Source organism: Osmerus eperlanus, chromosome 7 (assembly GCF_963692335.1).
Source record: "Osmerus eperlanus chromosome 7, fOsmEpe2.1, whole genome shotgun sequence".
NCBI lineage: Eukaryota > Metazoa > Chordata > Actinopteri > Osmeriformes > Osmeridae > Osmerus > Osmerus eperlanus.
Window position 1 is genome coordinate 3,665,900 of NC_085024.1, and position 11,969 is coordinate 3,677,868.

At 46.7% G+C, this 11,969-nt stretch overlaps 2 protein-coding genes across 2 annotated transcripts; both read left to right on the forward strand.

Annotated features, from left to right (window-relative positions):
- Positions 1-328: 328 nt before the first annotated feature.
- On the forward strand, positions 329-3,255 carry pigv (phosphatidylinositol glycan anchor biosynthesis, class V). Its single transcript, XM_062466563.1, has 3 exons — positions 329-599; positions 801-1,964; positions 2,155-3,255. Exons 1-3 carry the CDS (start codon positions 537-539, stop codon positions 2,449-2,451), a joined length of 1,524 nt encoding a protein of 507 aa, XP_062322547.1. The 5' UTR covers positions 329-536; the 3' UTR covers positions 2,452-3,255.
- A 700-nt stretch (positions 3,256-3,955) lies between these two features.
- Positions 3,956-11,856, forward strand: LOC134023792 (uncharacterized). The gene is made up of 8 exons (XM_062466153.1): positions 3,956-4,033; positions 4,132-4,271; positions 4,418-4,532; positions 5,880-6,223; positions 6,710-8,628; positions 9,547-11,333; positions 11,490-11,592; positions 11,686-11,856. Exons 1-8 carry the CDS (start codon positions 3,956-3,958, stop codon positions 11,790-11,792), a joined length of 4,593 nt encoding a protein of 1,530 aa, XP_062322137.1. The 3' UTR covers positions 11,793-11,856.
- Positions 11,857-11,969: the final 113 nt, after the last annotated feature.

Below are 11,969 nucleotides of genomic sequence, written 5' to 3' on the forward strand. Positions count from 1 at the left end.
AGATCAAGTCCTCGTCCTGTTTTCGATGGAAGAACGTAAGAAGGTAGGGATCGATAATGCGTTATTGGCTTGGTTGGAGAATACTACATACTTCAAAACATCATAGACGGTTTTGGGGTCCTCTTACGTGAGATTGGGGGGTGCATTATATTGGTAGTCCAGAAAGATCAAACCATGAGTTGAACTATAATGGGTTGGACCGTTATGGTATGCATTAGCAAAAACGCGATCGAAAAATTTCCTGTTTTGCCATCACTGATTTTTTTGCGCAAGGGCTTTTATGTTGAAAACCACTCGAACGATTCCACCGGAAGTAAATGAACTGCGAAGTGTGCTATTAACCGGTTCACATAAGGAAAGGTTTCATCATTTCATTAGCTAAGAAACGGATATATCAAATGAAATAACCGTTTTCCATTGAGAAGTAGGATACAGCGACCATAAAATAAAACGCGAGGATGATGAATTTGTCCTACAGGCTTAGCTTGTTATTATGATGGATAGCTAGGGTAAAGAGATGCAGTCTTATCATAACAATGGATGTAAGCACCGTCCTGCAGTTCGCCACCTTCACTCGGGGCGTTTCGTTATTGTTACAGGTTAGATCTCCGTATTTCAGTCTTTATTGTAAGCCTGTAATTGTCTATTTAACAATGCTGTTGTAGTACATGCCCAGTCCCATTTCATTACTTTTCTAAAATGTCAATAAATAATGTAGGATACTGTCGCTTACACGAGCCTAGCTGACTTGTGTGAAAGCCAAGTTGTGTCTCTATTTCATTTTCATATGCTTTTTTCAGGCTCTACTTAATGCAGCGATTCCAGATCACGATGCTGATGCATTCAGCCCTCCGAGGGCAGAGGAACCGCGCTTCCTGGACCCTGCGGTGGAATGGTTATTTGGCGGCCTCTCCCGCTGGGATGCGGAACATTACCTCTTCATCGCTGAGAGGGGCTACCAGTACGAGCACAACTTTGCCTTCTTTCCCCTGCTCCCTGTGGTACTGCGTGGGCTGGCAGAAACAATGTGGCCGCTCGGCAGCTGGTTGACTATGAGGGGGCGTCTGCTGCTGGCTGTGGCTCTAGGCAACAGCGCCCTCTTCCTGCTGAGCGCGGTAGCGCTGTACGCGCTCGGTCGAGTAGTCCTACAGGACAGACGTCTCGCCCTTGTGTCCAGTCTGCTTTATTGTCTGACGCCTGCTAACGTCTTTATGACTGCGGGATATTCCGAGAGCCTGTTTGCTGCTCTCACTTTCGGTGGCCTCTTTCTCCTGGAGAAAGGGTTCACCCTCAGAGCGTGTCTGGCCCTTGGAATAGCCACAGCCTCACGCGCCAACGGGCTTGTGAACGTAGGATTCCTGCTGTATCTGCCTCTGCAACAGGCGCTGTCCCAAATCCGCGCACATCGCCAAACCGCGGGAGGAAACGGCCGAGTCTTCTACTACACTTGGGTTTCCGTTCGTCTGCTGTTCACAGCCGTGCTGGGCACGGGGCTCATCGCCCTTCCTTTCTTTGCATTCCAGTACTACGGGTACAGGACGTTCTGCACCCCCTCCCTCTCCCCGGAACAGATGCCCCCCGTTCTCCTGGCGCTGGCCGAGTCTAAAGGCTACAGGGTCCCCGACGAGAACGCCCCCCCGCCCCTGTGGTGCCTACGCCCTGTCCCCCTCCTCTACTCTCACATCCAGGATGTGTACTGGGACGTGGGCTTTCTGCGCTACTTCCAGGTCAAGCAGATCCCCAACTTCCTGCTGGCGTTACCCATGGCGACCCTGGGCTCCGCGGCAGCCTACTTGTACTACCACGCTAACACGGACCTGTGTCTGAGACTGGGGCTGTGGTATGGGGGCATGTATCTACGATCAGACAAGCCCACACCTGGGTTCTACAACCCCAGAGTGTTTGTGTACATAGTGCACGCCACTGTGCTTCTGACGTTTGGAGCATTCTGCATGCATGTGCAGGTAAGGCTTGGAATAAACCTATAATATAGAGTATGTTATTATAACTATACAACCTAACACATTTTTTTGTTAATGTAGAACTCGAAAGCATGAAAAGAAAAAAAATAACCCACTCAAGTGTTGACTTGAGGGAGTTATAAAATGCTGTTGGTATGGTCGTTTATCATTCTCTGGAATTTTATCTCTGCAGGTGTTGACCCGGTTTTTGGCCTCGTCCTCTCCGGTACCGTTCTGGGTCAGCGCTCAGCTTCTCATCCTCAACGAGCCTCTCATCCGACGAAGCACATCCTCCTCATCCAAGAGGCAGCAACAGTACAGGGCAGCCAACTCCAGTTCCTCCAGGAGTCTTGCACCTCATAACCCAATCCTTGCACTAATGCCCCACTGGAGGACATGTTCCCCAACCACGCAATGCATCGTGGGATACTACATCTCCTACTGGTTGCTTGGCCTGGCACTGCACTGTAACTTCTTGCCATGGACCTGAATTACTGCACTGTACTCTGTGACCCTTCCTATACAAGTTAGGGGTCACAGTATTTGCCACTGTTATGATGAGGGCATGCTGTAGTTACCATTAGAATGTATATTTTGAAGAGGAATGTCATATCATTGTATTTATCCATTAAGGAACCATGGTGGTGGATGTTATTAGTAAATGCAGGTTTATTTACAAGATAATTGTGTTTAATAGACTTTTGGTTGTATGTGAAGGCACAAATAATGTTCCACAGGGTTAAATTGATATCCTGTTATTGTAGCCAATGCACTTTGTCAATAAACACATTTGAATAATTCCGTTCATTTTGGTGTAGTTAACTGGTTGCTTTGACTTGTTGAAATGTTCACTGGAACTATGTTATATATAAAAAAATACAGTGTCTGTCTAATGTACTGGATGCTCCGTGCTCGATGCTCACTACAAGTACAGTCAAAGGCAGTCCAGTTTTTATAAATACGTTCAGTTCCTGTTGCCATAACGACGAAGGATTTTCATGAAGTTCGACTAATTATTTAGCTAGCAGCGTTGCTTATAAGATAGCAAGCAAACGTTCTCACATCAGCAAACTGTTTAGATTTCAGAGTACATGACATTTCAACGATATGAAATCCTGGAACATGCCTTAGGGGATCCAAAGGTACCACTTACAAAGATGTCTGGGCTTACAACTGTACTACAGTATCCTGCATAACCACAAGATATAGCTAGAGCTAGTAGTACTGTATCCTAGCACTGGCTACGCCTGATACATAAACACTAGGCCCTACTAGTTGTTTACTAATTAATTGTGTCATGCAGTAGCTTACATTTTGCGTAATGGTAAAGATGACATAATAAAATATATGGTAGGCTATATATATTTTTTCATAAAAACTAATATCTACTGTACCCACCTATCTGTTTTTAAAACGATCAGTCCTTTTGCCTACTGTTTCTGTATTTTAGAATGGTGAAATCATGAATCCTCCAAGTACCTCAAGCCCAAATCTGTCACTGTGCGGAAAGATACCTGTGAACCAAACAGTCCCCACTATCTTTCACACATCTAGCCTCTGCCAAAGGGTGAGTGCTGAGATTGGAAAACGTTAATATTTTTAATTTTGCTGGAGGTTTTCAATAAAATATAATACTGTTTGTAATTCTGATAATAGTACTTAACAATTCTTTCTCTAGCACAATTTAGCTCTATTTTATTTACGTGTGCAACAGCTTGTCCAACCAAAGGGAGGATTTGATCTGACTGACCCCAATGGCTACAAACTGCCCTCTCTGTATAACAACCTAAATGACCCAAACTTGAAGACGTACATGAACCGCAGAGACATTCACAATCATCTCCTTACAAATGGATACATAACCAAAGATGACAAAGTCAGTCATCAACACTCCTAGAAACTATTTAATTTGGAACAAATCAAGAATATACAATACACATACAATCAGAACCACATCTAAACTACATGTTGTGTATTTTTAGGTGATTTGTTCTATGAAGGAATTCAACAAGTACAGGAACTACCTGGCTGAGGTTCAGCTGGACTGGGACCACAGGTTTAGAGCTGAGCAGGTAATCAAGTTTCAATATCAATTGATCAAATTAAAGGTTTGACGAATAGAGTGTTGATAGACTGTAAACATGTATTTTCCGATGTGTTGTTTTACCAGAAGGAGCTGGTCAGGATGCTTCTGTTCATGCAGAAAGACGGGAAGCTGTCTTCGGACGTTCCCATAACGGATGTGATGGAGTGGATTCTGTTCGAGGGCAGCGGCGTGTTTACACTGGAGTTCCGTAAAGCCAAGGACAAGTGAGTGAGGGGTGAAATAATGTAAACGTATGGTCTCAGGGGCAGAGATTAAGAAGAAGGTAAAACAGACTGAATTAAGCCGTGGTTTAAGTCATGGTTTAGGAGTATGTGTCCGTTTGACCCATGTGGATGTTCTTCCTACCCAGGCCAGAGAGACTAATTGGGACAGGAGACTGTTCTCGTATACAGCTCCCAAAGATCTACACCCAGAGTGCCTTCTACAGCAGTGAATGTAAGCACTTTCTAAGCAGATCTGAGAAGGTAAGGCCAAAGAGGAACCAAACATTCCCAGAAATCTGGAAGAAATCATGAATATTTCAGACTCAACAGCTCGTTCATGTTTGAAGGCGTGCAGAACGAAGGGACGTAACATCCTGAAGGAGGTGATTGCCGAAGTGCAGAGGGAGATGAGGCTGGAGAGACTGAAGTCGAAAGCTTCCCAAGAAGAGCAAGATAAAAAGGTAGTCCACGCTCCCCCATTTGCTCTCTCTTCCAGTTCAGACAAATGAGTTTAAAGGGACAGTTAACCTTAAACATGCCTTTCAAAATACCCCGTTCAATTTAGTCAGTTACTACTATAAAGTGTTTTGACTTCCAGAAACAGAGAGTGTGCAAAGGTTGGACGGTTGAGAAACTGCAACGCCTGCTTGAGCCCGTCGCTGAGATGAGTGGCCATCTGACCAATGTGAGGAACACCATTCTGCAAGAGGAAAAGAGCAGATCCTGTGAGACACTAATGATTGACCTCACCATCGCAACATGACAATCACTGTATGGACACACTGGACCGACTATGGGTTGTGTTTTATCATTCTAAGTGACCGGCATCGACCAGGTGGCGAGAAGGCCAACACTCACCAAGCTAAAGCCACTGCCCAAAATTAAGGTTAGTGAAGTTGGCATCTATAACCTGCTGGTATAGAAGCAGGTTAGCTGTGGATAAAGCACAACCAAGATTGTATGTTTGTCATTTTAGAGACACTCTGGATTTGGTGATAATAGGACTGATTACGTGAGCAAGGATACATCCATTTTTCTTCCCACTAACATTAAATGTGAGTGTGACACACACCAAGAGATCATCAACAGATGTAAATGTCAGTCAATTATTGAAACAGTTGATTCTAATGTGCACTTTTTACCAGCATGTCCCGAAGTGTCTCGGACAAAATCTGATTTATCTGTGTTGGCAAAATGTGGTAGTGAAGTACACAAGGACTCCACTGAGCATTCCAGTAACCACTTACACGCCACCCTGCAACATTCTAAGAGGTGACTCCAACAGTTGCGCATCATTTTTAAGATTGAAAATTGTGCCAGAATGTAATAAACCAAATGTTTCTAGTTCCAAGTTTTTTCATGACCTCATTCTTATTCATGTATTGCAGGGAGGTGGACCATATGGAGGGACAATCTAAGACATCTGTAAGTTAAAACAAATAGTTTACTCATTATTTTCACCTATACTGGTTCTGTTGTTGACGTAACTCTGCCAAACATGCATTTGCTTATCTGTAGACTTAATGAAAGTCCTAATTGTGCCTAATCGCGTTTAAATGCCTTGGCATTCTACATTAGGCTAACTTGTCATCTGTTTCATTTGAACAGGTTTCCACGGATTGCTTCTACTCCATTGTCGGGAACATCGTGACATTAGTTGTGAAGGGAGTGAATGGAATTCTGATCCCGGCCATGCAGAGTTTTGAGTCCAGACCTGCATTGAAGAAGAACATCACTGCCTCCGAGAAATCCCCACTCGACGTCCTTGACTGTGAGCACCCTGGGTCTCTCTCTGTGGACCATGAGGTAGCATCCAGACTGTGTCTGGAGCGCTTCTCTGGAGAGCAGGAGGACAGACGGAGGTCAACATCTCCCAGCAGCCACACCTCTGAGTTACTGAATCCCGGCCTCATAAAAGAGGCTGAGAGGATCATATGGGAAGTCATTTGGAAGTCAGTGAATGCTGTCATTGCAAAGAGGAACTGCACTGAAATGACACAGACTGAAACTGAAGAGGCTCAATACAGAAATGTCGGAGAGGATAACTTTGACAACGCATGCACCCTGACCAAGAGTGCGAGGGCTGCATTGACAGCAGAGGGCTGCATTGTACAGTTCGGTTCACAGGCACATATAACCAGCCAGGTACAAGCAATGACTGAAAGTTCCAGTGATTCAAACAGTCTGGCTAGAGAGACATGCCCCAGCCAAAACAAAAACCTCCCAAGTTTTTCCAGGATTGACTTATTGTCCAAAGAACTGGTTGATGACATGCTGGAGAGGGTGTGCTCTATAATTGCGAAGGAGAAAATGAAAGTCGTCTCAGCAGCTGATGATTCCAAGGCTAGCGTTCAATCGTCCAGCCGGTCGTCAACTTCCTGTTCCTGTGACCCCAGGACCAGCAGTGAAGCTCTGTGTTGTGTTTCCTGTGGGTGGAGACAAGAAATCCAGAGGGCTGGTAAAGACATCAGCTCAGACGGCAAACTGCTGGGTGGACATTTCTCCTCAAGGTATGCCCGCTCATGCCATCCATCAAGGGAAACCTCAGCGACTGTGTCTTACGCTGACAACATGGTCGACGGTGTCTTGCGTAACATTGAGGAGGACACAGCTGAATACACGAATGATCCCGCCAAAATCAAACACAAAATGACGCCAATCCCTCGAGCCACACAATCAGAGAAATGTGGAAGTCAGATGAGCGATACAGCCTCACAGAGTCCAGGAGGCAGTCTACAGCTTCCTGTGGAGTCAGCAGCCTCACAGAGTCCAGGAGGCAGTCCACAGCTTCCTGTGGAGTCAGCAGCCTCACAGAGTCCAGGAGGCAGTCCACAGCTTCCTGTGGAGTCAGCAGCCTCACAGAGTCCAGGAGGCAGTCCACAGCTTCCTGTGGAGTCAGCAGCCTCACAGAGTCCAGGAGGCAGTCTACAGCTTCCTGTGGAGTCAGCAGCCTCACAGAGTCCAGGAGGCAGTCCACAGCTTCCTGTGGAGTCAGCAGCCTCACAGAGTCCAGGAGGCAGTCTACAGCTCCCTTTGGAGTCAGATCCAAGGCGAGAGGCAGCCAGGGTTTCTTACAGAGTCTTTGAGAAGATCAAAGAGAATATTTCAACATTCGGACAGGGCCTTGTCCAGCCAGGGAAGGTCAACAAAGAGGTGGAGGATGTCCTCATCCTTGGCATTGTTGAAACTGCTTTAGAGAAGCTAGAAGACATTACCAAACAGGAAAAACGGATGAACTTGAACTCAGAGAAAAATACAGTTGAAACTGTCCCAGTATCTGTTCTCGACTCTGGCTGCAAGACAGCTTTATACTCGGGTCACACTGAGGTGTGCATCGAGATCCCTCCCCAGCCATTGTCATCAAAGTCCCTTCTTACATACTCATGTGGGTCACAGGCCGACATTGTTTCCGACAAAGTAGTCGGAAATGATGTTTGCGAAGTTCAAAGGTTGTCAAGTCAGGAGCGTTCGTACAACTCAACAGAACAAGCAGAGGCTGTGTGTGACTCTCAGCACATGGTTGAAGATATCCTACAAGTTCTCAAAGCCCAAGGAACTCCCATCGTTCAGTATGAACCCAGGACCTTCGACCGTGTGTCCTCTTCCATTTCTCAGGCCATGTTCAAGCACACAAGTAAGACCGCCCTCGATACCGAGTCAAGCGAACACCCTAGATGGCTCACCCCGGACGCCTCTCCTGAGCCGCGTGCTTCCACGGCAGATTCGGGCAAGTCCAGAGGCATGCTCCCGAAGCTGGCCACGTTAAAGGCACAGGGCCCGCGGGGGACACAGCTGAAGATGAAAAAGGAATGCAGGTCACACTCCACAACTCTAACCTCTGATGTTGTGGAGACCCCGTCCCCCCATATTCCCGACGACGTGATGGTTGGACAGAGAGTCGACGCGGAGGTGTCATCTCCTGCGACGGGCGATAGGAAGGAGTGGGATAAGAGAGGTTTGGGGGTGGGTGTGATAGAGCCGCCACACAATCGAGATCATTTCTCCAGCCGCGCTCAGACTTCAGAGAAGGTGACACACAATAGAAGTATCTGTAAAAGAGGCTTGGAGCAAAAGCTGTCGGCACCTTCCATGCTCTTACTGCGATCCACTGTAGAGAAATTGGTGAACAAGTGGATGGATCATTTCAGTGTGGCAAACCTCTTCTTATCTGCGTCAGAGGAAATGGAGCGTCAGGGTTCGAGACCGTGTGACCTGTTTCAGACATCAGGTGGGCAGACTGAGAAGGTCACAGGGAGCAGCGAGGTCGCCTCGCCACACCTCTGTAACTTTGTGACTCAGTCTGTGATGGGCTCTTTGCAACTGGATCACTCGCCCAACGCTTCAACAAAAAATGCAGGTCTGTAAACAGTGACAACATACAAATGAAATGTAAAGGATTCAGATAAAAAAATTAAAAAAAATTACACTTTGTTTATAGGCTATCTCTTCTAGAAAATCCCTCAAAATAATTCCCCTTTATCATATAATGCTTTAGTGCCTACTAGCAATTTTACACTGGTTTTGACTGAGACGCAGTAGGCTCTGACCCCCAAGCAGATTTAGAGAAGTTGGCTTATATCGAGCATCGATTTGTTACGTATTGCACGTATAGTTCTCTATGACGACATAATATCGATATTGTCACATTGTAACTGCAAACATTTACTCTGAGGGGATTTACCGTCCACTGCTTTCTTCATCCATCCGCCGTGACTGTTTGTCATACAGCGGACTTTATTCGTGAGGTATAATGACTAAAAGAATACCACAGGTCTCATCTCAAAATAACAACAAGTCTGTGTGCCTCAGCAGTTGTTTGGCCGAAAAATTGCGAAAGTGTTATTACCAGCAGCCTTCTCCGAGTTTGTAGTTCCGTTTTTTTTTTCTCACTCAAAAATCGAATTTGTTATAATACCAGCAAATCAAAGCGAAGCTATTTAAAGCTGCTGCAGTCACTACTTCGTTCATAACTGCGTAGTACTACATTTCATATAAACGTATCAAAAATAAAAGTTAAAGAACCAAGTGGTATTTGCATGAGACATTTTTACATGTAAGGAAAAACCTCGCAGCTGTTTCTGTTTTTGATTTTGTGAAGTAAATATAACAGTATATGTCGAAGTGAGATATTCAAAACTGTCTCCCTGTTTCTCTCTCTTCCCATCTCTCTTTCCCTCCCTCTCTCTTTCTTTCTTTCTTTCTTTCTTTCTTTCTTTCTTTCTTTCTGAAACCATTTCCTGCTCTCTCCCTCCCTCTCTCTGTCTCTCTCTTTCAGTAGATGTGGGGCCCATCATGTGGCCTGCATGTTCCATGAAGCCAGATCCTCCTTGGTCCGGAAGTGCACTAGGGAACCCCTCGGGGGAGCCTGCGTCACTAGTCAAGGCACCTGTGCAGACTCAACACTGCCACCACAACACCATGGACCAGGGGATAAGTGTCCTTACGCCTTTGGAGTCTTCAGCTCAACAGGAGCCAGACACTGCCTGTAAAAAGCCGGCATGGTTTTATGTCATTGGAGCCCAACCTGAACCAGGAGAGGGAATATCGGCTCCTGAAAGCCTATGTACATGTCTTGAGTATCTACATTCTCTGCCCATTGAAGTACTTGAGGATATAGTGTCGTGCTTAATCGTCAACATCTACTCAGATGGGGGAGACTTGCATACGTGCTTGTCCAGTCCTACCTTGAGTGACACTGCCGTGGATCTCATCGACGACGTCCTGAATGAGCTGAAGATCTCTCCAAACGACGTGGTTGTATGTGGAGATCTCGTCATGCCCGAGTCTTGCACATTTGAGGTGGCGCGGAGCGTCCACAGGGAGTTACTCAGCTACAGTGGCTCACACGAGAGCCTGCGACAAGCTGTGTCCACAAGCAAAGATCACATGGTGAAAAAGATTGCCAGCTCCATTTCCTTGGAGGTGTCCAAAGTGGCGAGCAGGATAGGTGCCGTTAACCTCGACGATGCCCCTCCCTCACCTGCTCCTGGAGGGGACACCGATGCTTCCTTGGTGTCCTGCCCAGCAACAAACATATCTGAGGACATCGTTCTCAGAGTCCTGGACATCATACCGTTTAGCCAATCTCCAGAAGCCAAGTGGATTGGCCTGCAGGGCTCCACCGACATGAGGAGAGACCTCCTTGACGCTGTCATGGTGGAGCTTTTGACCAGCCCCCCGATGCTGACCCTCAGCGTTAGCGCGGCGCGGAGTTGGCGCCAGCCGTCCCGGGAAGAGCTGGATGGTGCTGCCAGACAGATATACCAGAAGATGGTGGATCAGTGTGGCTCCGAGGAGGCGCTGGAGAGCGCTCTGAGGCTTCGAACCAAGCTTGTGAACGCAGCTCTGGCTAACACTGTGGCCAACGAGGTGTTCCAGCTCTTTTCCGATGAAAGGTTTTACTCTGCAACTACCCATGACCAAGCCACCGATATGGATGATTGCAGCGCTGCAGATCACCGCCTGTCCTACACCAGCCGCGGTGTGTGCGCCGTGAACTGCAAGGCAATGTGGGAGATCATCTACAGGTTGCTTCAGGAGTCGTGTCCCAATATGCTTATGGAGGCGCAACTCATACGTTATTCCCTCGAATATTTCTACAGCGCACTTGAGCGTCTGTCCAGGTGCGAGGAGCTCAAAGTGTGCTGGGACCAGACGGCGTGCGGCGCATGTCGCGATCCATGGGCCACGGATTTCATCGCGAGCCGCGTCCGTCAGCGTAGCCAGGAGAGGATGGGCTCTGAGGTCCGGCTGGGCCCGGCCCTGGATCCCCGGGACAAGGCCGTCGTTCAGTGCGTCGTGGACCTGGTTGCTGAAGAGACCTTGCTGTTCATGTCGCACCATCATGTCATCAGCATCCCTGCAGCTGTTTTAATGGCTAAGGATGACACATCGTCACCTGGCAAGGAAGATGGAGACAGTAATGAGTTCACACGAAAGGGTCTTCTTTCTGCAATAAAGGGCTTTTTCGGTTTTAATAAAACCGGTAGCCCGTCCCCGGTGGATTGTGTAGTGCACTTTCACAGGAGAGGACAACACGTTCTGAGTGGGAAAATAAAAAAGGTAGGCCTACTTGGTTTGATATCGTTTGAAGGCTTTCTGAACTGTACCAACTTTTGTATTTTCCTTTCATGTTTCTCTGTGTAAACCTCTTGAATAGTATATTTGAAATCCTCTTTAATGGGTGTTTGATTGTATATATATTTTTTGTCAACACAGCGTTCTCGGAGAGGGCGTTTTATCACACTGGAGGAAAGGAAAAGACGGCTAGCGGAACAGATGAGGACATGTGACTCTCAGATGTCAGACAAGTCAGACACAGGTTTGACATTTCTTTTCAGTCTGTTCATGGTGGTCACTGTGTGTACATGTTTAAGTGTGCCTCATGCAAGCCCTATAATATTAAACCTTTCAGGGTTCACATCTGAGCAACAACCCGACAGACATCTGAGGGGACGTTTTGGATGGGTCCTCTCCAAGCTCATGTGTGCTGAAGACATCTACTCTATGGATTGTTTGTGATGTTTTCATCCTGGAAACCTTTTGTGGAATAGCTGTGGAAGGAAAGCATTTAATAAAGGGATTACTTTGAGTAATGTGGTTTAGTGCTTTCCCATATTTGTAATTAACTCATTGATTTCCATAGCACCCGTTGTCAGTTACCAGTAACCACAAGTGGACAAGTGACATTTCCAGTGT